At 36.0% G+C, this 27,781-nt stretch overlaps 1 protein-coding gene across 2 annotated transcripts; it reads right to left on the reverse strand.

The window, feature by feature from the left end:
- Window positions 1–3,908: 3,908 nt before the first annotated feature.
- On the reverse strand, window positions 3,909–26,413 carry LOC107826198 (cycloartenol Synthase). Of its 2 annotated transcripts, none has more exons than XM_075233001.1 (19): window positions 26,257–26,413; window positions 25,597–25,818; window positions 19,834–20,019; window positions 19,616–19,705; window positions 19,282–19,476; window positions 19,087–19,171; window positions 18,499–18,665; window positions 15,869–16,057; window positions 15,435–15,548; window positions 15,169–15,291; window positions 14,936–15,058; window positions 14,762–14,860; window positions 13,286–13,342; window positions 8,842–8,888; window positions 8,590–8,733; window positions 8,258–8,435; window positions 7,044–7,124; window positions 5,406–5,489; window positions 3,909–4,318 (listed from the first exon to the last, which is right to left on the reverse strand). In XM_075233001.1, exons 2-19 carry the CDS (start codon window positions 25,792–25,794, stop codon window positions 4,205–4,207), a joined length of 2,274 nt encoding a protein of 757 aa, XP_075089102.1. In that variant the 5' UTR covers window positions 25,795–25,818; window positions 26,257–26,413; the 3' UTR covers window positions 3,909–4,204. The 2 variants fall into 2 exon arrangements, with proteins under 2 accessions (XP_075089102.1, XP_075089101.1); XM_075233000.1 differs by having other exon boundaries at window positions 25,929–26,262.
- Window positions 26,414–27,781: the final 1,368 nt, after the last annotated feature.

The following is a 27,781-nucleotide window of genomic DNA, read 5'->3' on the forward strand; positions in this document are numbered from 1 at the left end:
GGAAATTGGCCTTCAGGTGCCTCACACAGTAACGGTGGTATGCATACGGTTCCTTCCATGTAGGAAAATGCTGGACAGAACTCAAAATACCACCATGCCGATCAGATATTAGACAAATACCTTAATGTTATCTGGCAACGTGCTCTTTCAAGTGGTTCAAAAATAGCGTCCATGTCTCTTGGCTTTCATTGGAACAAATGGAAAAAGCTAGGGGAAATATACCTCCATTACCATCTACTGCAATGGTGATCAATAACTTAATATCATACTTTCCATAGACATGAGTGTCGTCTATGGATATTACCGATCGGCAATGCAGAAAACCACCAATTGCTGGTTTAAATGCCCAGAACACATATCTAAATATATGTTCTGGTATTCCCGGACTCCGCTCAAGCTTCCATTCAACAACAGTTCCGGTGTTAAAGTGTTGCAATGCCACCATGTATCTGGGTAGATATGCAAATGGCTTATCTCAGTTACCATAAATAATTCAAACGCATGTTTACGCCCGAAAAATGCCTTTCTTTTGGTAATGGTACACCCATATTTCTGGTGGACAGATGTAATACACTCTTTGATCTTGTACCTTATGAAGGCTTCAATGTGTGGAATCAAGATAAGAGAAATCAAGTCAACATCCAAGTTAAAGTGATTCCCACTTTATGGAAGCTTCAATGTGTGGAATCAAGACAAGAGAAATCAAGTCAACACCCAAGTTAAAGTGATTCCCGCTGAATGTGTCAATTTCATAATCGTGGGTGCCAATGTATTTACCCACAACCCATATATTTATTTTCTTCTTCCTCGCACGCAGCATCCAATTACAACTCGTAAACCATCTATAGCGCGCCTTATCAGGAAAAAGCATGTCCTTTGACAACACTGTTGGTCTAGATTCATCCCACATTGCTGTCCGAATTTCGTCAATATCCTTTGTGAAGGCATCCACATCCGGCATACTTGGCAAATGATCAAGGTAGGGAATCTCCGTTGAATGAAACGACATGTGTGACTCATACACTCTTGGTCTAACGGGAGGTGGAGCATGCTCCTTCGTCAAATCAGGTTTAGCATTATCTTTCTCATCATCATCACCCTCGTCAGGGAAGGGTGTGTTATCTCCAGACTCATCGGCATTGTTTTCATAATCATTATTCTCTTCTTAACAGTGCGTGTCTGCCAGATCCCGATTAAATATGTCGTCTTCGGGAAACTGAGTAAGGACAAGACCATCAAGTTGCTCATTTTCGCTGCACAACTAGTAAAATAATGAGTTACTCAAATTGGTCCAAACTTTACATTTGAATTTATATATTCACTTACAAATCATAATGTATTGATATCCCATGATGCACATTATCCTGTTGATGATGACTCCCGGATAGACCGCCATGATCCAACACACCAAAATTAGGCATATTCCAACTGGCTGTTGGTTCATAACTTGTAAAATTCATATCTGGTCGGTACCCCTTGTAAAATATATGAGTGTTAATACAAATTCAATACACAAAAATAAGGCTTCTTATCAGGTGGATTGGGCAGCTATTTACTCTTAACGGTTTGGCTTATCGGTTATCGGCTTTTAAATGTATTAATTCGCTAGCCACCCGATAAGATATCGGGCGGATTGGTATTGGTTAGCTCTTATCGGGCAGTTTAACGGCCTAATTCAATCTATATTGCGTGCATTACAGAGCGCGTACTATCGCAACAAATATACGGAGTGGCAAGATTTACACGTTCCACAAGCAGTTGAATTGTGTGAAGACATACGCTCTCTTCTAGTAGTTCCAAGTTAGCCTGATGGTCAACTAAATGAGTCTCTTTCCTCTTTCACATGATGAATTTGAACTCATTATATGTTAAGAAATTTTAACCAAGGTTGTTGATTATTACTATCATTTTGTGGTCCGCTTTAACGGCAACATTTATTTTCTACCGGAAGGTAAAATTACCATGTTAATAACCGATTTCACTTTTAATTTGGAGGTGATGCTGCCTTTTCTTCTTGCTACTATTATGTATTATTTGCTTATGAATGAAAAGGCACCAGATTAGCGATGACACATATTTGATGATGGTAAGTTAAGCGAAACTTAAGGTCAATTGTAACGCTTGGCTGATTATGATACTGGTGGCGTTTGGATTGGATGCGGAACATAGAGATATGATATCACCGATAGCGTTTGGATTGGATTATATATATATATTCTTAACGGGTTAGCGGATTATCCGTTAAGAAAATTGAATAATCCGCCCCCAAACCGATAAGTCGTTAATGAAAAAATTTCAATCTGTTCCTCGTTCATTAAACCGTTAACCCGATACCAATAAGCCATTAAGCTTCAATTTCTGTTCGGTTTTGAACACACAAAAATATACATCGTAACACAAAGGAAAATTGTACTTTACCACTCGTCTTGTGGATTATGTAAACTAGGGGAGAAATTATTTTCTCGCTCCTCATTCGCCCGTGGAGATAAGTTTAGATCAAGCAAAACTCTTTCAGCCTGAACCTATTCGGCTAAAACTGCTCCAAAATAACCATCCGATGATTGATAGATATCCCTACTTTGTGCAACCTCATTATTGCGAACATCTTTAGCTTTGACGTACATTTCCAATAGTTTCATTACAATAAATTTCCGGCATTCATCCGGAGTCCTCAAAAAATCTCTCAGAGTTTCATCGTCTTTGATGTTAAACTCACCATAACAAGCAACCCCTTGCGGAGTCACAAAACATGGATATCTTTCGGTTACTTTAATATTCACCGAACGTTGCTCACACTTATTTTTTTACATAACAACGATACCAATGTATCGTACTCCATTGTAAGTGGCAACTTAACATGACACTATGGAGATAAACTATAGCTTACTGAGTTATTAGTCACCACAACCTCACCCTCCCCCCTCTCAATATAATGAAACCTTAATCCTTCGCTCTTCAGACATTATGGCAAAATGCAAAATAACTAAACAAAGAAATATTTCAGAAGACTTGAAAATATTTATGAATGAATTTTTACAAAATCCTTCACCTTCCGGAGGTTCAATTATTTGAGGTATAGCGTCTTAGCGTAAGGCGCTATACCCAGTTGAATTATTGTTATGTCAGTTAAGCCCAGAAGAATTATTTGTGGGCCCACATAATATATATAGCGTCTTAATAAAGAACGTTATATGTATAGCATCTTTTAAAAGAGCGTTATACTTAACTGGGCAAATGGCCGTTAAGGTATAGCATCTTTTTAAAAGACGTTATATATAAATTGGTCACCATATTTTTTTTCTACACATTTCGTTTTTGAATCCAAAAGAACCACATTTTGGTTCCGGACTCTTCATTCATCGGGATTTCTTTCCCTTTTGTTTTAGCTTGGTGTAACGTTTCGCCATCTGTTTAGAGTAGAGATTCTGTTTTTATCAAGGCAGTAACAAGAGATGGAATACAATCATATGTATCTTGATTAAAAGAATTTATTAAAGTCTTATTCACTAACGGTACAGATTTAAAAGAATATGGCATTACCTCTCTTCTATGTACCACCCTAAAAGATAAAAATAATAGTTAGGTCATCATCGTCAAACTAAATCTCAAGTCATGTTCTAGTTGGGCCCCTTTTTTTTTATAATTATTTTCAAATTATGATATCTTGAGGACATATCTGATTATCAAGCAATTGTCCTTAAATCTGAACATTGAATAATGAAGATTGTTTTCTTAGCGACTGACTGTGTATAATTTATCTTTATTTGGTTGTCCTAGTGTGATTCAATGTGTGCTTGATAGTCTCGCTACTATGCTATGATATGATAGCACATGTCAGTTCTTTAATTTGATATGGTTTCCGATATGCAAGACCCTCGGACCCCAACTCTCGGGTTGACATGCGACAATTTGGTGAATAAGAACGCTTTTTAGAAAGAAACGAGACAATGATAAGAGACACTTCTAATCAAATTCTAATTCTCGTGGTCCTACCTTAACATGCATTATTAGTCTTAGCATTCAATCAGTTTCCCTCCCAACTAATGAAGGAAAACTATTGAGGGCAGCAAACGAACCACGAAAGACGATTAGTTGCAAAATAACTAAAAATAAAGTAAACTAGCTAACTAATCATCGTGCATCTAGCGTGTTAAAGGTGGACAGAAAACCAAGAGTCAAGCCTTCGCGAAACGTGAACTGACACTCATTTAGCTTTAAGTACGCGAGAACGATATTCTCCCAGTGCCCAAATTGGGAAAATGTTCCTATATGCAGAATAGGATATCATGCAATTCCTGTTGAAGACCCCGCTGATATCCTGAGAAATATAAAGACAGTCGATAAGTAAACAAATTATCCAGCCACATATATTATTAGAGAGAAACAAAAAGTAGTAAGCGTGGCAATCATAGTGACTATAATGGTGGGACATTTATCCTTCAAATAAGATCATTAAGTTCCACATGCGGCAAGTATGACGAAGCACCTACATATAAAATTGAGATGTGAAAACAGCTCCACTACCAGTTTATCAAGTTTTATTACCTCAGAAATGTAATTTAGTAGTGCACTTCGAATAATTAAAAGAAAATATAATATATCACATTCAAGTTTCAATCTGTATAGAGGCCTGCCTTTTTAGTAGAAAGGACACCAAAGTTGTCATACGCAGAGAAAACCATAAAGCAGAGGAAAACATATTGGACCCCTAAAATCATGAAACAATGTAACGCCCCTTGTTTATCCAACACTGGATAATACATTTGAAAGGTACTAAGGGATGACCATGCGACTAGTGCAAATATTATCCTACATTAACACTAAACCAAAATGCCATCTTCTTACCCCAACCATTGTACTTGAGTAGACTTCTTTGACCTTTTTTTAAATAACTGATGAACTCTTGAGGGCCAGTGTGGCACGCAGTTTGAAACTCAATAGATAATGAGCCCGCCTTTTTACCCATCTCCGTTGAAATAAAAGACTTTTGTCTGCAGCGGGCTTTTTAAACAAGACGATTAGAAATATGAATATTTTGACCTTATTTACTGAACCAGCCTCCACTAGTTCTTTCTCCCATAGCCAGGTACTCTTATAAGCTAACTCTCCCACGAAAGATACCCAACACTTAACCAGATTCTCTTGAACAATGTAGTTTATATTTACATACTTCCTCTCCCAAAACTGTATGCAGCTCTGAAGTCAATTTAAGCCCCAAACTCCGCCCAAGAGGCACAGCCAATTAAACCAAATCAAAACTCTGAGGCAAGCGCTTACGCAACCTTTTAACTTGCAAGTCAAAAAGTAAAAGGAGGGTACGCTGTTTTCAATAATAGCAACCAGGCACTTGTTCGCATACAGTACAAACATTTTTAAGCTACAGGGACTGGAAGCTGCAGAATTACCTGCTGAGGAAAATCTCCATTTTCTAGCTGAGCATTTATTAATACTTTTGCTGCATGGTGTAATGGCATGGGATTTCTCTCAGCCTGCAATTGTTTAAAGGGAAAAAAAGTAAACTTCAGCGAAAGAGGTGCCATTTGATTTATAGTTTCGCATCTCAGTAATTTATAAGGATGTGTTTGTGCAGAAAGGGATGACAACCCTCAATTATAATCACTAAGCAGAAGACTCCAACATTTTCAAAGATGTACAAAAATATTCAGCTGAAAGGTGTATGCAGATCCAACAATTTGGGATGTATTGATAACACAAACATTCTGCTTGAACATTTCTCTGTCTCAGTATCTCAAATTAGGACCAACCATGTAAATCAACTTACTTGGAAATGCCAAATGCTTCATAAAGTTCTTTCAATATATCTTGTTAAAAAGAGCAATTTAAAAGTAAAGAAAAGTCAAGAGCAGAAGAAATATGTCCCCAGAAGCAAGGAGTATGCCCGCGTGTTTCAACGAGAACACCTTAAACCCTAAAATCGCCAATCTAATTAAAGTTAGCCTTTAAAAAAGCACATCATTGAAGACTCACACACACAAACACCTTCCCTTCTCCCCCATAAAGAGAGGGAGAAGAGAGATGGGCAAAATATCAAGCATAATTCAGAGGAATGCCAATATTAGTAGTGGGGAAAGCGTTTGGAAAAAATCGACTGAACCAAACCAACAATTATAGAAATCATTTGGTTAGTTTTGGTCTTACAAAAATGGGAAACTGCCAAAATTTGGTTTGATGTTGGTTTTAAAAATTAAATATCGCAGAAGACTAAAACAAACTGATTGTTATATGTTCCAATGGAATTTCTTAACTTCATTCGATAGTGTATTTATGTTTCACTTTCTTCTCTAAAGTATTTACTGTTGAGAAAAATTTAGTCTCTGGGGTTTCTTTTACTAGAATATTCTGTGGTTGAAGGTATTGTATCTTATACATGTTATAATTGTCATCTTAGTGTAGGTTTATCTGTTTCTACTTATTTTCTTCTATTTCCCCCGTTAAATATTACTACTGATTTTTTAACCAAAATGTTGTTTAAAGAAGAAAACTTTCTAAGACCAGAAAACTGAACCAAAATCAGGAATTATTCATCTTTAACACTCTCGTTTTGGTTTTTGTCATTAGTTTTTGAAAGACTGTTAAAGATGTCTTTTAAAACATGAAAGCAGGATGACCCAGACCATGCAGTGACCATTTTAAACATGAAAGCAGGATGACCCAGACCATGCAGACCACTAATCAATATGTCTCAAGTCATTGGAAGTCTCAGTCACCATTGGGATCCAGTCAGTTTTCTGAGGATATAAATTAGAAAATCACAGCTTGGTCCCTCCATCTTTTAATTTTCATCCATGAAGGTACATAGAAATATTCATGAGGTCTTCATCTCCCTCCAGAAAATTTCACAGGGCATTGGCAGAAGAAAGCAACAACTTAAGGTTTCAAACTGCTCATTTCATTTCCTCCTTGGATTTCAAAATGAAAAATATCTATTTGTTTGTTAGCTTTAAGTGAATATATTATTTTAACTATTCAATGTTACTTATAAGTTCTCACAATCATGTTTAGGTCAAAAACTTTATTAGTACCTGCCCAGCAGCAATTAGAGTCAGCATAGCCCATGATGTATTTACAACATGATATCTGTTGCCTTCAAGATTTGTATACACCTATTTGGAAGAGAAGGAAAAGAGAAGAGAAAAATGAATGGTAAGTTAATGGATATATAAGAGAATAAAAGGCAAAGATAACTCTCCCTACTACGTCTTATAGGAGATATGACAAGCACCTTGATGGTATGAAAAATTACTTGGCTATTTATGTCATATTGGTCTGTTTGCAAAAGTTTTGTCACTGCATCATAAATATGAAATCAGTAAGACAATACTCCTACCCCAAGATTTCGTTCATTATTTTGTATGAATTTCCAACATACAGGTCCCTAGATCGGAGCACTCTGCCTGATTCCATGTAGGGGCAGATGTGAGTACTGCTAAATAAAAAGTGAGTCTAAGGGGCAATTTTTTTCATGTGGCCACAAAAGGTTTGGACTTAAATAAATAAAAGCATTATGGATTGAATAGTTCTACGGATAGCGGATTGCTTGTGAAGGATAATGGATGGGTTTGTAGTGCTCGTGTCAAAATTTGGTTTAGAACGGAATAAAGGTGCGAATAACTCTTCCTTCACTTAAATAAATGAATGACCTATAAGGCCATAACAATTAACTAATATTACAATCAACGTATATCAACAAGTAGATTGTTCTTCAAATACATTTATGAAACCAATATATGAATGTTTTGTCGTAAAATTTATTAATTCAGTAAGAAAAAAGAATTTGAAGAAAAGGTTAAGTATTCGGGGAAGAAAAATTATGGAGCAATATGAAACAGATCTAATTAACAATAGGTGTAAGAGGCAATGGAGCGGAGAGAGATTTAAGGGACTGGAAAGAACCCCTTATCCCATTGTTTTTTTTTTTGGGAGGGGGGGGAGGAGATAGTATTGCAGTTGCCTTCCCAATTCCAGTCATAAATAGCTGAAACAACCTAAAACTTTGATATTATGTTATCCAAACACATCTCACACCAAAATACACAAAGACCAATCAGTTTGGATATTCAAATACATTGCCAATTTTTATCCCACACCAAAGTCCACAAATTAAAAGACCACTTAGATGTTTCGAACATAAAACTTGATGAGGGACAAGTTCAGTTTTTACTATGCACAGAAAAAATTATAAGATATGCAAGGAACCAGAATAAGAAGTAAATGAAATGAAATGAGATGAAAGTACCTTGTTTTGACAAGACAGGTAACTCTCCCCCCAGCCACCAGATGAGATTTGTTTGGACAACAAAAAGTCACAAGCCTTACGGATGCTGGAAGAATTAGTGTAGTTCCTTCCTGCAGCTAGTAAGCCAAGCACCCCAAACCAAGTGCCATAGGTGAAGCAAACTGCCCAAGAGCCATACCTAAGAAGGAAATTCAGACGCTAAATATAATTCTTATGGTTTCAGGAGAAAACTATGGACATGAACCAAGTATGGACTGTTTCAATGTACAAGGATACAATATGCCCTCGCAGTTCTACTGCATGTTGAGGAAACGGGGATAACAAGAACTAACCAGGAGCCATCTGCTTCTTGAATCTTTTCAATGAAGGCAGCAGCTTTAGCAATGCAGCGTTCCACTTCTTCTTTGCGATGACCAGGGTATAATTTCTTAAATGCTGTTAAAGCTTGAATTGCAGCTGAGGAACACTCTACATAACTGTATAGTGACAAAGCTGTGTGGTTAACAGGAATCTACAAATGTATTTGTACTCATACATATACTGATATACAAGAAACAAGTTAGACATAAATGCAGATGACTTACGGGTAATCAATAACAATATCTCCAAAAGTCTCAGCAGGATTGATTATCTGAACAGGGAAAAATAATTTCAAATCAACAAAGGATTCAAATACTTGCATAATGCACGTGCAATAAGCAGCAACCCAACATCCATGTAGCATCATGTCAATAAGATTAAACATGGAATGAACGCTTGTGCAAGAACTATTTTAATGATTTTCGCACATTCTCTAAAACATCAGCCCCAAAACTTCTTCAGTAAGGACAAAGGAGAAAAGAAAACGACAAGAGGTTAAGAATGCCATTGTGGGAAAACTAGTCATCTTCCTATTACCCTTTATCTGCTGCTCTTTAATTTTCCCCTTGCAATACTGGTTAAGTTTATTATGGTATATATACTCTCTGGCCAATTTGCTTTTTAGCAACCATTAGATACTTTTACTAGCATTTACAGCACTATCCCCTAGGTGCTAAAAGATAATGTTACAACACCAGGCAAATCTTTTGAAAGCTTATCCGCTGGCCTAACTGTCAACTGTACTAATGGCAAAATTCTAAATTAAAGTGCATAATTTGAACTTGTTACAAGCAACCTCATCTTGATAAGAAGTCTTCAATAAACACTATTATTGCATTTTAAAAAAATAAAATAAAAAAAGCACACAAGTATATAGTGTGAAGGAAAAGTATGGGATAAACCAGCAAGCAAGCAAACACAAGGCAGAGTAAAGAAAAGCTCCGAGAAAATGAGAATAATAAGACCCATTCACAGTGTTCTTTCAACCCTACTTGGAGGGAACAAGATTCGGGCAACCTGGATGAGGGAAACTAATACTCCTTTTCATTACTCAAACTATATTTTTTTACAAATAAAATATTCTTTTAAATTTATTTTGGTTGAGAAAAGGTGACTTTTACTTATGTTTTAAGAATTTTTTAAGATTTTAAAGTAATTTTTCAATTTAATTTCAAATGGGGATGCATTTTTCTTTTTCCTTTGGATTCTTTTCTGCATGTTACCTAGAGGAGAAAGGGGGTATCCATTTTTAAGCATAAGCTACCACCCTTGAGAAGACACAGCAAGAGAATTCAAATGTCTTGTGAAATATTATTTTCAACAAAAAGTGATTACAGAGGTAAAATCCTAAATACAAAGGTATTAACATGCGTAAACAGCATAACTTTTTGATAAAGTTGAAATTAAAATTTACTGACAGCAACATTTCAAGACAAATACTCTTTTCGAGAGTTAGCTGGCAGAGTTCCAAGCACAAAAGAAGGCGGAAAAAGAGGTAATGTGTATTTCTCATCTTTGCCAAGAAAGAGAAATTGTCTTTTTACACGACAAAGAAATTATCATCAATATTTTAAGATAACCAAAGCATCGTTGAATTCTCCAAAGAGTTTGAAATGTCTTGGCATATTAACTGATGATAAAAAGGTAAGTGACCCCATGGAGGGCAGCATTGAAGGAACTTCCTAATGTGGGCTAAAGAGTCAGAATTTACAAGATACCTTTAATGTGCAAATAAAGCTGGCCGGGCCGCAAACAGGCCAAACGAGCCGGTCTTCTGAGCCGCGGTCCCAGGCTAAACATGCTTTTTGGAGGAACCGGCCCGGGACCAGGCCCACTAGTTCATGTCCCTAGCTAAATGGGCCGGGCCCGCGGTCCAAACGGGCTAAATGGACCCAACGGCTATAAAAAATTTTAGGCTATTTTTTAAACAATTTTTCAGATTATGGCCGTTGGTCCAACGGTTAATTTTCAAAAATAGTTGTTGGGCAAAATGGTCTTTTCCAATTTGAATATTTAAAATTCTCATACCATCACCCACAATTAAATGGTAAATATGACAAATACATCTAACATGAAAAATGTTACTAAATGCAGGATTTAGCGTAGTGGTAAGCAAGTGTATAGCATTTGTGTTATTAGTAGCATTATCCATCGAAACCGACATTATTTTATCACTAATGCAAAAATATCGGCAAATACTCGTAACTGCGCTAGCAATAAACTGCATGTGTGACGTGATGCAATTATTCTAGCAATTATGCGGTTTTGTATTATCCAATCCTCATTAATCCAATGACACGTAACAGTAAGGTAATCACAGTCGTTGTTAATTCTACGAATATCAGTTGTAATAGCAACACGACAATTTATATGAGTAAATAAGTAGCGCAAATATTGTTCATATTCATGCTTATATTTATAAATATCACTCTTTACAGTTGTGGAAAACTTTATCAAATAGGATTATAAATTTTTCTAATGTAATGCACAAACGCAGGGTCAGAAGGAAAAATGTAGGGTAAGCACATGACAGTTACCAATTTTGCCAATTATTCCCAATCTTTTCTTGGATCATAATATAAAATACCACCGGTAACCGTGTTAATTCTCGGTTGTAATTGATTTGAACCAGTACCACTAGGGTCAGTATGACTAGGACTACATGCACTTTTCCCCCCCGGCCAGAGCGTTATCATTAGGGTGTTTAGCTGTGTCTAGCCAAAGTTCCCATCCCCGACCGCGTTGGTGCATATTTAAAAGCTAACTCTTGACCACAAGTTTTACACTTAGCCTTACTTTTTTCAACTAGTTGAGTAAAAAAATGTCAAACAAGAGATGTTTTCGTCCATTTGGTAGGTTCTCTAGAAAAAGTAGGGGTTATAACGGGAGTATCAGTTGGGTCATCATTAAGATTAGCAGTGTTATCACTAGTTGGGTCAACATCAGGAACATGACTAATGGGTATATCATCGTCCGATTGAGTTTTATCAAAATCAATTTCCTCATCATCATTTTCATTAATAGTAATATAATCATTAGTATAGCAAGCATTCATTAATTCATGGTCTAAAAAATCATCGAGTGCCATATTATGGCAAAATTCAGTGTCGGTAATTTATAATAAATTATTATCGGTATCAAGAATAGCAGGTGCAGGACGGCTACGGGGTTTGGATCGGGGAGCCGGGGGCGGAGAGGAGGAAGAGCAATACCACTAGTTTCGCCAATCTTAGATTTTGCCTTATACTTACTTTTCCCGTGCCCAAAAATATTTCTTAAGGAAGACAGCTTAATTAATCAAGTAATAGCAACTAAATACAACAAACAAAACTATAATATTAAGATTTAAGAGTTGGAACGAGTTTATCGAATTGACGAACAACTTGTTGAAAATTGATTATCCAGGAAGACTTGAAGACTCCAATTCACCAACTTCACAATTTTTTCACAAATTCTAACAACCTCAATATTTTTTAACTTTTTTTTTTAATAAAGTAAGCAATAGTAGCAAGCTCACAATTTTTTCACTATTTTTTTATAAAGTAAACAATTGTAGCAAGTATTGAAGAAAATTAGAGAGAGATTATGATAGATTGATATTGATTTTGTAAAAAAAATGGAAAAATGAGGGGGTATTTATAGTAAAAAATAGGGAAAAGTATAATAATAAAAAGTTTGGGTTAAAATTATATTTTTTTTTTGGGGGGGGGGGGGGTGTAAATGACTATTTTTTGAAGACTTTTTCATCATTTGGCCATTGGGAAAAAAATCTGTTGGGCCCGTTTGGCCCTAGCCCGGTCCAAACGGTCCTAAATGGTAAAACCGGCCCACGAGACCGGCCCGAGCCCACCAACCGCGTGCCAAACGGTCCCAGCCCGTTTAGCCCGCGGGCCGGTCCCAGCCCAGTTGTCAGCCTTATGTGCAAATAAGACTAGGCAAAAATGGTAGATGGGTGTCTAGTGTGGTCTATGACACTAATGTATTTAGCTAAAGGAAGCAGAAAAGTAGGTTAACAAGGACACAAGCATTAAGTAGAAGGTCCTACTGCAGCAATAGATGACCAATTGAACCCAATTTTCGTGATTTACTCCGCGTGAGCAAACAAGACCCGCTGGGTGATTCGCTCTTAACTTGTAGCCAAATAAGACTCTAGTCTTAGCTGTAAAAGTTCTACATAGTTTTTTATTTTTTATTCTTTTTATTTTGAATAGCATGAAGATTAGCTACATAAAAGTTAGACCAACTAGCACTGCGCCATACTGGTGGTTCAACATTAGCGTTTCACCAGGTTTTACCATAATAGTGAGACTTGTGGGCAGAATATAGTCGCAAAAACATTTTAAGAAATAAAGGGGACCATAATTCTAGTGGATGTTAATAAGACCCTTAAAGAAAGAAGCCATTAAGAATCTGAACATCCCCAAGCAAAATAAGAAGAAAATATTAACTAAATTTTTTCTTTCATAGCAGGAAATGACTTCAGAAGTGAAAAACAAGACTGTGCTATCCTACTAAGCATGAGCAGAATCACATTGAATATATGGTGTACATAACTCCACCAGGTTGACAAAAATGTTTATATGTGTAAAAGCGTAAAACTAATGACATGGAAGAAAATATTTTCTACAGGGTAACATGCAATCAAATGTTAACTTTCAAAAGAAATACCTCTAACCACGGATATGACCTCGATAGTTCATATGTTGCAAAGCCACCACCACTATTCTGCACACATACCAGCAAAAGGTTTTCTCAGTGATTCCCAAGACTGCACTTTCAGGAACAACAGGGCCAAACAATAACAAAAAATTGTCTTTATAACATCAGAAAGGCATAGATTTTATTTGGCTGGCTTTGAGGAAAGGACCTAGAGATGTTGCTAAAGTAAGCTCACTATCAACTGGTTGGAAAACTGCAAGTTAATTTGCTTAGAGCTCACTTCGAAAAAGACATACTCTACAGTTCTCTGCATTATGAGACCAGAGGCAAACTTTTGGAATTCCAACACCTGAATCGGAACTAGTATATACAATCACATAGAAAAGCCACAAGAAGATGCAGATCATTCTCATATCCAGAACATGATGTTGCAGATATTCTGAATGACTTGAGAAACCAGAAGATGCCTCAAATCAGAATCTTGAGATTCCAATCCAAAGGAATCTCTTTTTGTCACTAGTCCCAGCAATATCATTTTTCACTCCCAATCACTAGCAATCTGGAACTACACCCATCCCATATCAATAGAATTAGCAGAATGTTTAACAGATAAGTAGATAATAAACAAAATACAGACACACAGACACACACACAGAGAGAGAGAGAGAGAGAGAGAGAGAGAGAGAATAGTGGGAAGGGAAGAGGGAGTACGAAAGGACAAGAAAAATACAGAGCTTGTGTAATGCAGAGGGCAGCAGAGATCTATTTTATGTGAGACTACCTTGGGTGGTGGGAACTAATGTATAAGTTGTTTTACTTTTACATGAAGTTAATGGAATGTCTAACAACCTAAATTTCAAATGGAATGGTATCCAAGATATCTACTGCATGAGTTTGGAAAGCAATCCTGCTTCAAGTCAAACAAGTTAGCTTGATTTAGCTTTTAAGAAACCAAATTAGGCCAGGTTACAGTAATTTATCTGCAAGCACAGTTGACAAAATCATAGCAGGTGTTCTCCTGTGTTTTATTAGAATATGTACAGAAGCCAGAGGCAAAAACTCTGCAAATGCCTCCTATCCTTTTTCAGTTGTCATAACTATAAAAAGACCAAAGTAGAGGCTTTCTGTCAGCTCCTAGTACACATTTTAAGATACTAGTTCTTTAGAACATTGTTGCCTAAAATATGATGTGCAGCATGACTTTAGCTTACTTACAAAAGCCTCTAAATTATAAATTTAGCTTATTTTTCTGCCAGAATGCATAAAATCCAAACTTAACATCCATCCGTCACATTAAGCGTTTTGGGGATGCAACTGAGAACCTAAAAGCATCAAAGAGAAATATTGAAGCCACTCTTGCAATTGTCAGTTTGTTTACCCACAAAATGCAGACTTCACGTAAACGTGACGGAAAGTGCAATGCAAAGTCCATACACAAAGAAGTATGGAAAATGATATGAAATAAGAAGGGGAGAATGCTATTACCTGTAATGAAAGCAAAACATTTACAGCATCATAGAAACGCTTTGCCTCCAATGGATCACCGACTATCTCTGATGGTAGTTTTGATAATAGAAGAGTTGCCTGGTAGACACTCACTTAGGTTAGCAGAAATGGAAACATATCAATGGGTTGGGAACACTTGTTACAAATTCTTACTTTAAGTCCCTCTGCAGTACAATCTGAAATGGGCCATCCGTGATCTGCAGTTGAAAAGGGCCAAGCACCTTTTGAAATATGACGGTACCAGAAATCTAGATTGCCTGGGCAATCATCTAACACCTTCAAAACAAAGGAAGGAACTTGCAAGTTAGATCAATATCAGAGGTAAAAATCAAGAAACTAATATGGCAGGTTACACCATAGATGATATGACAGAGAAAAGGTTTTACCTGTGTATTTTTTATGAATGAATGCGCTTTTCTCAATGCTGAACCATATTCCTCGCCAAGCTCTGTTGCAATGATTGCTTGAATTGCAAATGAAGTATCCCAAGATTGACTTCCATTGTATCCCTGCAATATGACAACATATCATCTATATATCATCAGACAAAGAGAAAACAAGGTTTATAAATGACCAACACCAGTATAACTAATGTAGGACATTAAGAAACCCATATTTCAAACATTAAAACTGGGAACTGATATTTGTAGACCTTCATTTTCATGCCATCTTCAGCAACCCACATATAGTCATGAATTCTTGGAAGGTGCAACTTGAAAGCTTCTGAATTAGGATCTTCAACCCAGCAGCAAAGCATATTTAAAATCTGCAAATGAAAGGTCAGTTTTTTCAGGAAACAAAGGAAGATTATACTCCATATTATTCATCTATCAGGAACAACTGAAACATGCAGACAAACAACAGAAGAATAAAAGAGTTGCCAAATAGATAACTCATTGGCCTAAGATTGAATGCAAGGAATTAAAGCTAAATAAATGCTTCAGAACAGAAAAGCGTATGCAAACTGTATTTTGACACAATTTTGGAAAGGATCATCAAATCTTATAGCTAGGTAGTTTAGAAAGAAAATTACTATAGTGTGTGGATTAACAAAGACCTTCACTAATGGAAATTAAGGACCAATACCTTGTTTACAGGTCCTATGCATATGTAACGAGTGTTTTCATCTTCATAATGAATGTGCTCCATCACTGTGCAGAGAGCTTTTTCTCTCAATCTTTTCCCTGGCCAATGCATCAGAATAGGTTCCACAACCTTGTGAAGTGAAGCCCACAGGATATCTTGTACTAGAGGGTGCGGGTAGTAAAGGTCTTCCTGCAGAGAGTTTAGGTAAGTAACAGAAGGTACAAACCAGAAAAGGAAAAACAGTATAAGTTGCAATCCACAGGTCTTAGTGATGCAGACGAAGAAGCTACAATGGGTCTTATTACTTTTGGCTGCCAAGATCAAGTTATTTGCCAAGTTCATACATGTGAACTTGCTTCAAGCCTTCAAGTACAAGAAGCCCAATTGTACAAAGTCAAAAGGCCCAAGTCGTCAAAGAAGTCCAAGAAATCCAAGTTTGAAGTTTCCTTGCAAACAAGATAAGGACTTTTTTCCTTCCAAGAATAGGAATTCTTATTTGTCGTTTCAGTTTCTTAGTATGTTTACTGGAGCCCCAATATAACTCCAAACTTTTTTACCGCCACGAAAGGATAAATTTTCACAAGTATGCATGGACAGAAGATCTCTCAATGACATTACCATCAACGGCTATCAATCTGGTTTGAACAATGTTGTGCATTATTGGTTTATTAATAGAACGTATGCTTGATCTTCGTGCTTATGTTTTATTATAACAGTGGTATCTGAGTCAGTATTCTAGTAACCCAAAAGATAGGTGGCAATTGTGTCATTTTGCCAAAAACAAATGACAAAAGAAGTGAAATTAGTGGGCCATAGCCCATAATGCAGACACAAAACTGGAATAAAGTGTTTTAAGGGTTTGATAGCTGTCAGATTCTCCACAGAACCTTTATAAACCAAAGGCCGTTCATTTGGCTTTACTCGAAAGCCTAGAGCTAACGAAGAGGAAGAGAGAGGGGAAGAAGAGAAAGAAAAGGGAAGTATTATGTGTTATATGGGAGTGAATGTTGGGCTGCCAAAGTTCAACACATCCACAAGATGAGTGCCGTAGAGATGCGGATGCTAAGATGGATGTGCAATCAAACAATATTAGACAAGATTAAAAATCACGACATTCGTCAGAAGGTGCAAATTAAACACATTTAGGATAAATGAGATAAGGTCGCTTGAGTTGGTTTGATGATGTTATGCACCAACCTCTGATACACTAGTCTATAGGTGTGAAATCATGGTGAGCGAAGGTGTTAAAAAGAGACAACGTAGACCTAAAATCACATAGAAAAAAATTGCTCAAAAGACCTACAATCTCTGACTTAGCAAAGATAGGGCACAATGGAAGAAAAATATTTATATACGTGATACCAATAAGTTGGGAGTATGTTTTAGTCATGTTAATATGTTTACTTTAGGTCCTATGCTTTCTAGGAGTCTTTTGATCATATTATAGATTCTTATGCCAGTATAATATAGAAAACTTCAAGTACTTTCATTTTTATTTTTCTTTTGCATAATGTTGACCTCAGATGAATTTAAATGGGAAAAATGGACAGTGGGGATTGGTAAGACCGACCCCAACTGGTTTAGGACTGACGTGCAATAATTATTGTTTATGCCCCACTCTTTGAAGTTAAAAGGAGACATCCGTAGTTACTCTTCCAAATGAAAGCATCAAATAATAGTGTCTGTGAAGATTAAAAGAGAAAGGGCAAAAACCCTACATGGTAGGTTTTAGTGTTTTAAAAGAATGACTTGGGCGGTATAGCATAAGCCCTGCGCATCGCCTCTCTCAGGCAGCAATTTAGTCAAACAGTAAGGAACTAAAGCTTGTCCCTGCTCATAGACTTCGACTTGAAGAGGGCGACATTAAACTGTCAATATAGGTAAAGTAATTTTATTAATTAATAAGAGACGCTGTTAATGAATATGTTAGTACTTCTTAAAAAATTAACATTTTAGTCTTGAAAAATAGTAACTACATATTGTTTTATAGCTAAAGTGAGAACAGTCACTCGGTTAAGCCGAAGGTCTAACGGAAACAGTCTCTCTGCCTTCTTAAAGGTAGGGGTAAGGTCTACGTACACACTACCCTCCCCACAAGTGGGGTCTACACTGAGTAAGTTATATTTAAAGTGATCAACAGTCACTAAATATTGATCAGAAATTTAAAAATACATCTTAAATAGTACTTCAACTTAGTTCACAGGAATTATACTTCATAAAATTCACTTACTTAAATTTTTTTTTTTATTTGTTATATAACTATTATTTATTTTTATAGTTGTTTTTTCTTGCATTACATGTATGTTTTTCTATTTTTTTCTCCTTGGTTGATGCCTTTCTTCATTAACCCCCCCCCTCCCTTTTTAAATTGCATATGCGCTTTGAAACATAGCTAAAAGTTGATCTTGGCATTTTCTTTGCTTTTCACCTTTGACGACACCGGGGTTTATTTCTAGGTAGATTTATAACGTGAATGAGATGATGATCGTTTCGCAAGTTATTGCATATTAGCTCGATCTATGTTATCATGATTTCGTTACAGTTGGATGTTTCTAAATCTTTTCAAGATTGTCCAGAACAGAAGGGGGAAAGCAGTAAATAAACACGCGCAAATTACTGCTCCTACCAACCTTTGCGCACTCATTGCGTGCTTTATTCCAATCTATTTCATGATAAGGCACTGTAAAGAGCTCCTTTCTCAAAGATAAAACTGTTGGCGTGATTGGGCCAATGAACCTTTTACCATACAGGTAGCACATAGGAAGATAAACCATCCTGCAGTGGCACCACATTCTTCCTGAAAATTTGGATGAAACAAGAGTTTCCATTTCTTAGAAAAGACAAGAATCATATATTCTTGAGAAACAAAATCAGCAATGCATTGAAATGCTCATAATACAGCTAACACCATGATTTGACTATTTAGCATTATTGCAACAAAGGCACCAATAACTAACACAAAAATGACAAAACAAAGTGAGTGATGACACAAAAAAAAGTTTTCCCTGTGAAAATATTATATCTTCCAACCTGTTTTGTTTCAAAATTTATTTTTATGAAGACATTAGTAATGAGCTTATGTTTCGCCCATTTATCCACTTTGCCACATTCACTGAATAGGTTGATTTTCCCATTATTCTATTACAGGTAATGATTTTCCAAAAAGAAACAAATGTAAGATGTTAAAAAGTTATATAAGAAATGAAAGTGAAACTAACCAGGATGAATTGGAAGGAAGTAAGGAAGAAGCCATATCTCCGGAGGGAGTGGATTGTTCCCAGACCAGTCAAATGCTCCAAGCACCTTATATTAATTTATGAAGGAATATAAAGTTTATTAAACTATACAATTTATTCATCCATCTAAAAGACATGCTTTCAAACCAAAAAGATGAGATCTAGAAGTTACTGAACTGCGAGCCACATTTTCCCCCATGAAGTAATGGCCGTGGCACTACCATGATCCAGAATCCATTTACGGCCCTTCTCCATGGCCCCTTCTCCGTCATTAGCTCCTTCTCCAAGTAACCTCAGAGTAACATAGCTCAAAACAGAACCAAACATGGTGCTGTGGCCCTCAATGTGCAAGCCCCATCCACCATCACTGTTCTGCAATTCAACATTGTTAAGACAAGCTTTTTCGCCCAACTCTAAGATGTGAATGGTGAAGGAAATTATTTAAGGAAATATAATCAGCAAACTGAAAACAAAAGCAGAGATGCTGTGTTATCAAAAGGACTATACTTGCCTGATGGTTATAAAGATATCGAATCATTTCACGTTTATGTTCGCTTGTTAATACAGCATTGAGTGCTCCCGTAACAGATAGAGCAATGACCTGTTACAGATATAAAAGAAAACAAAATAAAATCGTAAAACAGAAATTATGACCCGATTATAGGGGATAAGACAATTAGAAGTATCTCTTAAAGTTAGGCAGCAAGTAGCAGCAATAGAAACATGTACCATGCCAGGCATTAGAAACATCGGCCCTCCATAATCTCCAGCCCAATGACCATCATGAGTTTGTAGAGTGGAATAAAAATTTAATGCTCTTCTGAGCGTGGTAGCTACAGTATCTTCTGTAATATCTTCATTGCCTTGTACTTTGACTTGGGGCAAAATAGTAATTCCTGGATTCTCCTTTGATAGCTAATATACAAAAACAAAAGAAAAGGGAGAAACTATGATGACATGAACTGGAAAATGGACATATACTCCAAGGGCTAAGTTGTATTTGTTCGGTATTCTCCTATTTTATGCCTGTCCCGAAAAGATTGGCATCTTTCTATATTTAGAAACTATTTAATGCAGATATTATATTTTACCCTTAATGACATGCTAGGAATTGATAGGACTTGTGGATGCAAACTTATTTTTGGTATTTTATGTATATTTAGCTTACATGTCAGAAGTCTTCCTCTCTTTTTATGAATTTCGTGTCTAGTCAAACACCACCAAGCAAACTGAGGAGTACAATTCTTCACAAACATCAACTTCTAAAAGAGGTTATGAACAATGTGATTACCGAGAAACCAAACAGATGTAAAGCAATACATAAGGGATATCTTATTTTGCATTCTCCCAAAAGAAAGCAAAATATAAAAAATAAGCCCTTTACTAGGGAGATTACACTCAAAATAAAACCACTATGAACAACTGATTTTTCGTTTCCAAATCCATTACATTTTATGGTACAACATACTCCCCTCATTCCTAAAAAATGGCACTATTTCCTTATTAATCCATTCCAAAAAAGAATGGTACCTTTCTACATTTGAAAACAATTTAACTTGAACTTCTCAATTTTACCCTTAATGACAAGCTCTTATGGCCACATAAATATTATGGTATATTTAAGACCACAAGTTGCGAAATTCTTATAACCACACAAATGTTGTAACATATTTAAGACCGCAAGTCCTAAAGTCTTCCAATCTTTCTTAAATTCCGTGCCAGTCAAACTACCCATATAAATTGAAATAGAGAGTAATAATTTTCTCTTATTGATAAAAGGTACAACGTTTAGTCTTTTCATCACCGTTGATAAGAAACTTGCCGAAAACTAAAACTAAATGAAATTCGAGAATGACATCCCATCATAATGGATCTTTCCTACCACTACCTACTAGTAGATCGATTTAGGGAAGGAAAGAAATGCCGATTAAGCAATTCTTCCCATCCAGATAAAGTAAGTCACCCGTGATTTGATAGTTCCATACTCTGTTGATGCAGGCCACCAGGATCCTCGAAGTCAAACCATTGTGTTCGTTCCTCATCCTCCTTCCAATCAAATCCAGCTAATAAAGCTTAGAATGAAAACATGAAAGCTATAATGATAATGTTTCTAGTCAATTCAAATGAGGAGGTTATCTTTAGATTGTTAACTTCTCCTTTCAAAGTACTGTGTCAAAGTCATTACAGATTTTCTAACAAACATTGCTTAGCAAGACATTCTGCCACATATTCTCTCAAATATCATGAGCGGAAAGATACAAAGATTCAAGAGTTTGCTTTTTCTTTTTCTTTGTCCCTTTTTTCCCTGTTTTGGTGTGTGCCTATGATGAAATAATCGGAAAGTAGAGACAGGTAGATTATATACTTTTATAACAGCCTACAACACCTTTTTGGTCTTCTATCAAATTCCCTGGAACAATTTTTTGGACGTCAATAAATCAAAAAACACAATTCTTCAAAAAATCACAATAAAGTAAAGGAAAAGGAAAGTCACACCTTATCAAAAAAAAAAAGGAAGTCACTTTATTGCAATCAATCAACTACAACTACACCCTCTAAATTCATTGTGCTCTAACAGGCCCTATTAAGAGGATCATCATAGTTAGACTATTTTTACATTAGCTCTCAACCTACTACAACTTTTCTACTTTGTTAGACAAAGAAAATTTTAAAGAAGAAACGATTTTACCTCAAATATTCTACTCCTTTTGTCCCAATTTATGTGACACTTTTCGCTTTCTGAGATTCAAACTATGTGAACTTTGACCCTCATTTTAAGATGTATTTTTTCAACAAATTGACATGAGAAAAAATACAACTTATAGTACTTTTGTATAGTTTTTACAACAACAACAACAAACCCAGTGTAGTCCCACAAGTGGGGTCTGGGGAGGGTAGAGTGCACACAGACCTTATCCCTGCCTTTAAAAGGCAAAGAGGCTGTTTCCGGTAGACCCTCGGCTCAGGGAGGAATAAGAAATAACACCAAAGCGAAAATACAAAACTAACACTAAGTAATGCAAACAGAAAACCGAAACAAGGCAGCAATAAGAAATAACAACAATCTAGGGATAAAAAGAAGAACCCGAAGGACGCTAAGAGATGTAACAAAGCTACTGTGACAAACAAGGACAACACTCGGCTACCTAACTCTCTACCTTTATTCTCAACCTCCACATCTTCCTATTTATAGTCATGTCCTCAGTCAGCTGGAGTAACGTCATATCTTGCCTAATCACCTCATCCTAATACTTCTTCGGCCTGTCTCTACCTCTCCGTTGACCCTCCAATGCCAGCCTCTCACACATCCTCACCGGAGCATCAGTGCCTCTCCTCTTAACATGCCCGAACCATCTAAATCTCGTCTCCAGCATCTTATCCTCCACAGGGACCACGCCAACCTTGTCCCAGATAACTTCATTTCTAATTCCATCCAACCTGGTATGCCCGCACACCCATCTCAACATTCTCATTTCAGCCACATTCATCTTCTATACATGAGAGTTCTTGACTGGCCAACACTCCGCCCCATATAGCATAGTCGGTCTGACCACATTCTTACCACACAAAACACTGGAAGTAAGCCTCTATTTCATCCATCCGACCCCAATACGATGTGTGACATCCTCATCGATCTCCCCATTCCCTTGTAAACAGAATCAAGGTACTTGAAACTTTCTCTCCTAGGAATGAATTGTGAATCAAGCCGCACGTCTTTGTCCACAACCTAAGTCACACTACTGAACTTGCACTCTAAGTATTTTGTTTTGGTCCTGCTCAACTTGAAACCTTTAGACTCCAGGGTCTGCCTCCAAACCTCTAACCTCTCGTTAACACCACATCGCATCTCGTCAATCAGTACAATGTCATCTGCAAATAACATGCACCACGGTACCTCCCCTTAAATGTGACGCGTCAGCGCGTCGATTGCCAGGTCAAACAGAAATGGGCTAAGGGATGACCCCTGATGCAACCTTATCACAACCGGGAAGTGTTCGGAGTCCCCTCCCACTGTCCTCACCCGAGTCTTAGCTCCATCGTACATGTCTTGAATATCCCTAATGTATGCAACAGGAACGTCGCTAACCTCCAAACATCTCCACAACACCTCCCTTGGCACTTTATTGTACGTCTTCTCTAAGTAGATGAATACCATATGTAAATCCCGCTTCCTCTCTCTATACTGCTCCATCAACCTCCTAACAAAGTGAATGGCTTCTATAGTTGAACGCCCCGGCATAAATCCAAATTGGTTCTTGACATAGACACAATCTTCCTCACTCTCCGCTCCACCACCCTCTCTCATACTTTCATAGTATAACTCAGTGGCTTGATACCCCGATAGTTGTTGCAATTTTGGAATCACCCTTGTTCTTATATAATGGGATCATCGTACTCCATCTCCACTCCTCAGGCATCTTCTTCGTCCTAAAAATGACATTAAATAACCCAGTTAGCCATTCCAAGCCCGCCCTACCCACGCTCTTCCAAAATTGCACCGGGATTTCGTATGGCCGATCGCTCTTCCCCTGCTCATCTTACGCATAACCCCCTCTACCTCCTCAACTTTTATACGCCTACAATACCCAAAGTCCCGACGACTCTTGGATTGTTCTAAGTCACCCAGCATAGTGTTCCTATCCCCCTCTTCATTCAAGAGTTTATGGAAGTAAGTCTGCCATCTCCGACGGATAAGTGCCTCATCCAACAATACTCTGCCGTCCTCATCCTTGATGCACTTCACTTGGTCCATATCACGGGCTTTCCTCACACGCACCTTGGCTAGCCTGTACAACTTTTTATCCCCTCCCTTGCCTCCAAATTTTAATTTTCAAATATTGAGTTAATTTGTTTCAATTTAGCTTCAAAAATTAGTCAAATTGACTCTCGATAAGCGAAAAGTGCCACATAAATTGGGACGGAGGGAGTTCACTTCATTTGGGGAAAAGTCTTTTGCAGACCAATTATCCCATTACTTACCCTATAAACCAAATATGCAAAAAGTATAAAAGATATTTAGTTTCTGACACATTGCTAGTTAATCATTAAAAGTTCATGGCTCTAACATAATATTTCAAGGAATCCAGGAGTCCAACAACAAAACAAACGAGCAGAAACGGATAGAAGAGAGTGACTGGAGACGTACATACATAAAACTCAGGAAAAAATCATACATATATTAGTCATTAGTTCCAATTCATCAACAACCTGACATGGATTACAAAGCTGAAATTTTCCAAATAAGACAGTCTTAGAAGCTGAACAATTGCCAACTTTATAAAATCATTCTAATAAAAATATAAAAATAAAACCAGAAAAAACTTTCATTAGTCAAGTTTTAATCCTTTTGACAGATTCTAGGCCCATCCTTGTAGATCAAAATGTGCCAGTTAGATAGTTAGCAACAGTTTAAACACAGACCACATTATTGTTGTCCTAATTACTTCTCGTTTAAGTGTCAACTATAGAAACTTTTTATCTTTAAGTCATGCAGTTCTGAACAAAGTTGAAAGCAAAGGCACCATAATTTGACATTAAAGTTGCACTAATTATCCATAAGCAATAGAGCAACCAAGTACAAAAAAACTGCCAGAGCAACAAAATATGAAGAAACTGGCAGACCATTTACAATGATGTACAATTGAGCATAGCGGGAATAGAAACAGGGAGTTAGTTGACAGAAAAGTTTGATCAATCAAGTCCATGGAAGGTCTCCAATTTGAGTCCTGGGTATGGAAAAAAAATACTCGTACGGAGCGCTTCCCCCTTTAATGGGCCTTACGTGGTGCGAACCCGGATTAGGCGGACCCAAAAAAAAATCAAGTCCATTACAAGATCAAAGTCAACAAAGAAATTGCTCTGGTGTGGTTGTATTTTCCTCCACCATGTAAAGCAAATCAATCCTTTTTCAAAATGTACACAAAACACAGAGAACTTGAACAGTACAGCACTAGATAAACACAACATATCCATTATTCTTTGAAGCTGACACCTCTGTGCTGGCTATAGACGGACGTACAGAGCGTCAAGGACGGGCTATGCGTCCCTAAACTTCTGAAAAATATATTATCATACTTTTTTTTATACCCCAAAAATTCACTATTACAGTAAATAGTGGTCCGCCCCTCTACCCTCTAAATCAATTAACATACCTGCATTTTTCAACCCCTCCTCCCAAATACTGGAAACCTTATTCAGTTAATGTTGGGTAAACTGTTGCCATTTGCGTTAAGTTACTTCAAAATTTCCTTTTGTGTAATTTTCTTCCCGCATATTGTTTACTGTCAAACCATATAAATCATAGAAAACACAAAGGTTTAAAAATTTAAAAATAGACTTATACATTAAGAGTTGTACAGTAAGACTAACAGGATATGCTAGCCAAAAGTCCTAGACCCGCCCCTAGTGCAGTAGTGCGTGCAAACTAACAGCAGTTTTTGAGCCAAAATACATCTGCTAATATACTTAAGGAGGAACTAGACTTTTTTTTACCTGATAACGCATAATGAGATCAGCACTATGCTTTTGCTCAAAGCGATGTTTGTGGAAATGCTCGCGAAACTTCTCGATCTCCGCTCGATCTTCCGGAGATCCGAGTTCTGGATCAAACTCCCATAGTTCCCTACCTACATGATTGTTCGTTGTCCGTAGCCATGGATTCCCTCCTTTTGCTATCTTCAACTTCCACATTCTTCTACAGATTCACTCTGATTACTACAACATGAATAAATAATCACAAATCACATACTCAAATTTTGCATAAATAAAGTTATTGGATTGTTAACCATATTGAGAATTGAGATAAAGCTAAATAGAGGACTTACAAACACCATGAGCTATGTGAAAATAACAGCCATTAAAACTACTGACAGTGATAGGAAAATGAAGAAATAATTTCAGAAATGGGTAGACGAAAATAATAATAAATAGTATTAATAACTAAAGATGGACAAAAATAAGAGCAAATGCATGTCGACTCCGAAAAAAAAGGGATTAAGAAGCAATAATTCAAATGTATATTTCGTTTAAGTGTATGAATTCTGAAAATTAAAGAAAAACAGAGCAAAAATCAATCGAATGATAGAACTAAAAAAACAGAGGCGTGAGAATGCATTAGTGAATCTGACGATGAATACAAGAAGAAGTGCACACCTGTATGGATTAATTGAGAATCTGGAAAGAGATGGAGAGAGTCAGTGATTTGTTTTTTTTTTTTTTTTGGGGGGGGTGGGGGGTTAATATATGAGTATAAGGATTTTTTTTTTTTTAATGCAAGCTCTGATGTTGAACCACGTGCAATTGCAAATGTCAATAATCAACTAAAAAAAACTCAAATTGAATGGTAAAACGGATGGGAGCCCACCAGCATGTGAAACACCACGTAGGCACGTACCCCAGATTCAAAAGTAGGCAACCATTTTCGAGTGGAGTCCGCTAAATGTAATTCTTTTGGACTCAAAATATTTTTTTGAGTATTAAAAAAAACTAGTAGTTGTACTCGCGTGATGCGCGGTCAATATTAAAAAAATATTAAAGAAATTAAATTATGATCAGGCTTGTTTGATCCTATTAGATCATATTGCTTTAATAAAATTCAATTGTCATCTTGTTTGTCAATACGATATACCCAATAATGAAATCTCTATTAAATCAAACGTACTTATATAGTCAGTACATAACTTTTTTGTTCTATTTTTCTTTATTATATTAAACAATATTTGGTATTCGCTTTCTTTTTGTAATATATGAGAAGATATATAATTTATTACTATTGAATTTTTTTTAAAATTTTATTATGTTGTTCTTAATAATATTATCTAAATTTTAGTGAATAAAATCTATGTTAAACTAACGAGACTTATACAGGCAGCGCACCAAATAACGTTTTTGTTATGTATTTTTCTTTATTATATCTTTCAATATTTAATACTATTACTTTGTTAATAGAAAGTTTCATTAGCATATTACGTTATTTAATATTTTTCTCTGAAGTTTTTTTTATTACTTTATTTTTGTTTTTTTATTTTTAAATAATTTTAAAACTCCAACTTAAAACTACTCCCCAATTTGAATTGGTAATTTATTATTTTTTTAATTTTGTTTTTTATATTAAAATTATATTAAAATTCCAACTTGAACTACTCCGCAATTTGAATGGGTAGTTTTTTTCCTCTTTTTTTCGTTTTTTTATAGCTTTTTTATTTTAAAATAATTTAAAAACTCCAACTTGGCATCATATAATTATTTACTTCTCTTTATATATATAACACACACACACTACAATATTAGAAAGAAACTACTCCACAATTTGAATTTATTTCTTTATTTTCGTTTTTTTATTTTAAAATAATTTTAAAACTCCAACTTGAAACTACTCCCCAACTTGAATTGGTAATTTTTTATTTTTTTAATATCATTTTTTATTTTAAAATTATTTTGAAACCCAACTTGAAACTACTCCCACCCACTTTGAATGGTAGTTATTTTTTTTATATATTTATATTTTTGTTTTTTTATTATAGTTAATTATAAATATATATATATATATATATATATATATATATATATATATATATATATATATATGTTGCTAGTTTTTATTTTTTATTTTTGTTTTTTATAGATATTTAAATTAAAAATAATAACCAATATCTAATTAGTAACTAATTATGTCATA

The sequence above is a fragment of the Nicotiana tabacum genome, chromosome 16 (assembly GCF_000715075.1).
Source record: "Nicotiana tabacum cultivar K326 chromosome 16, ASM71507v2, whole genome shotgun sequence".
Classification (NCBI taxonomy): Eukaryota; Viridiplantae; Streptophyta; class Magnoliopsida; order Solanales; family Solanaceae; genus Nicotiana; species Nicotiana tabacum.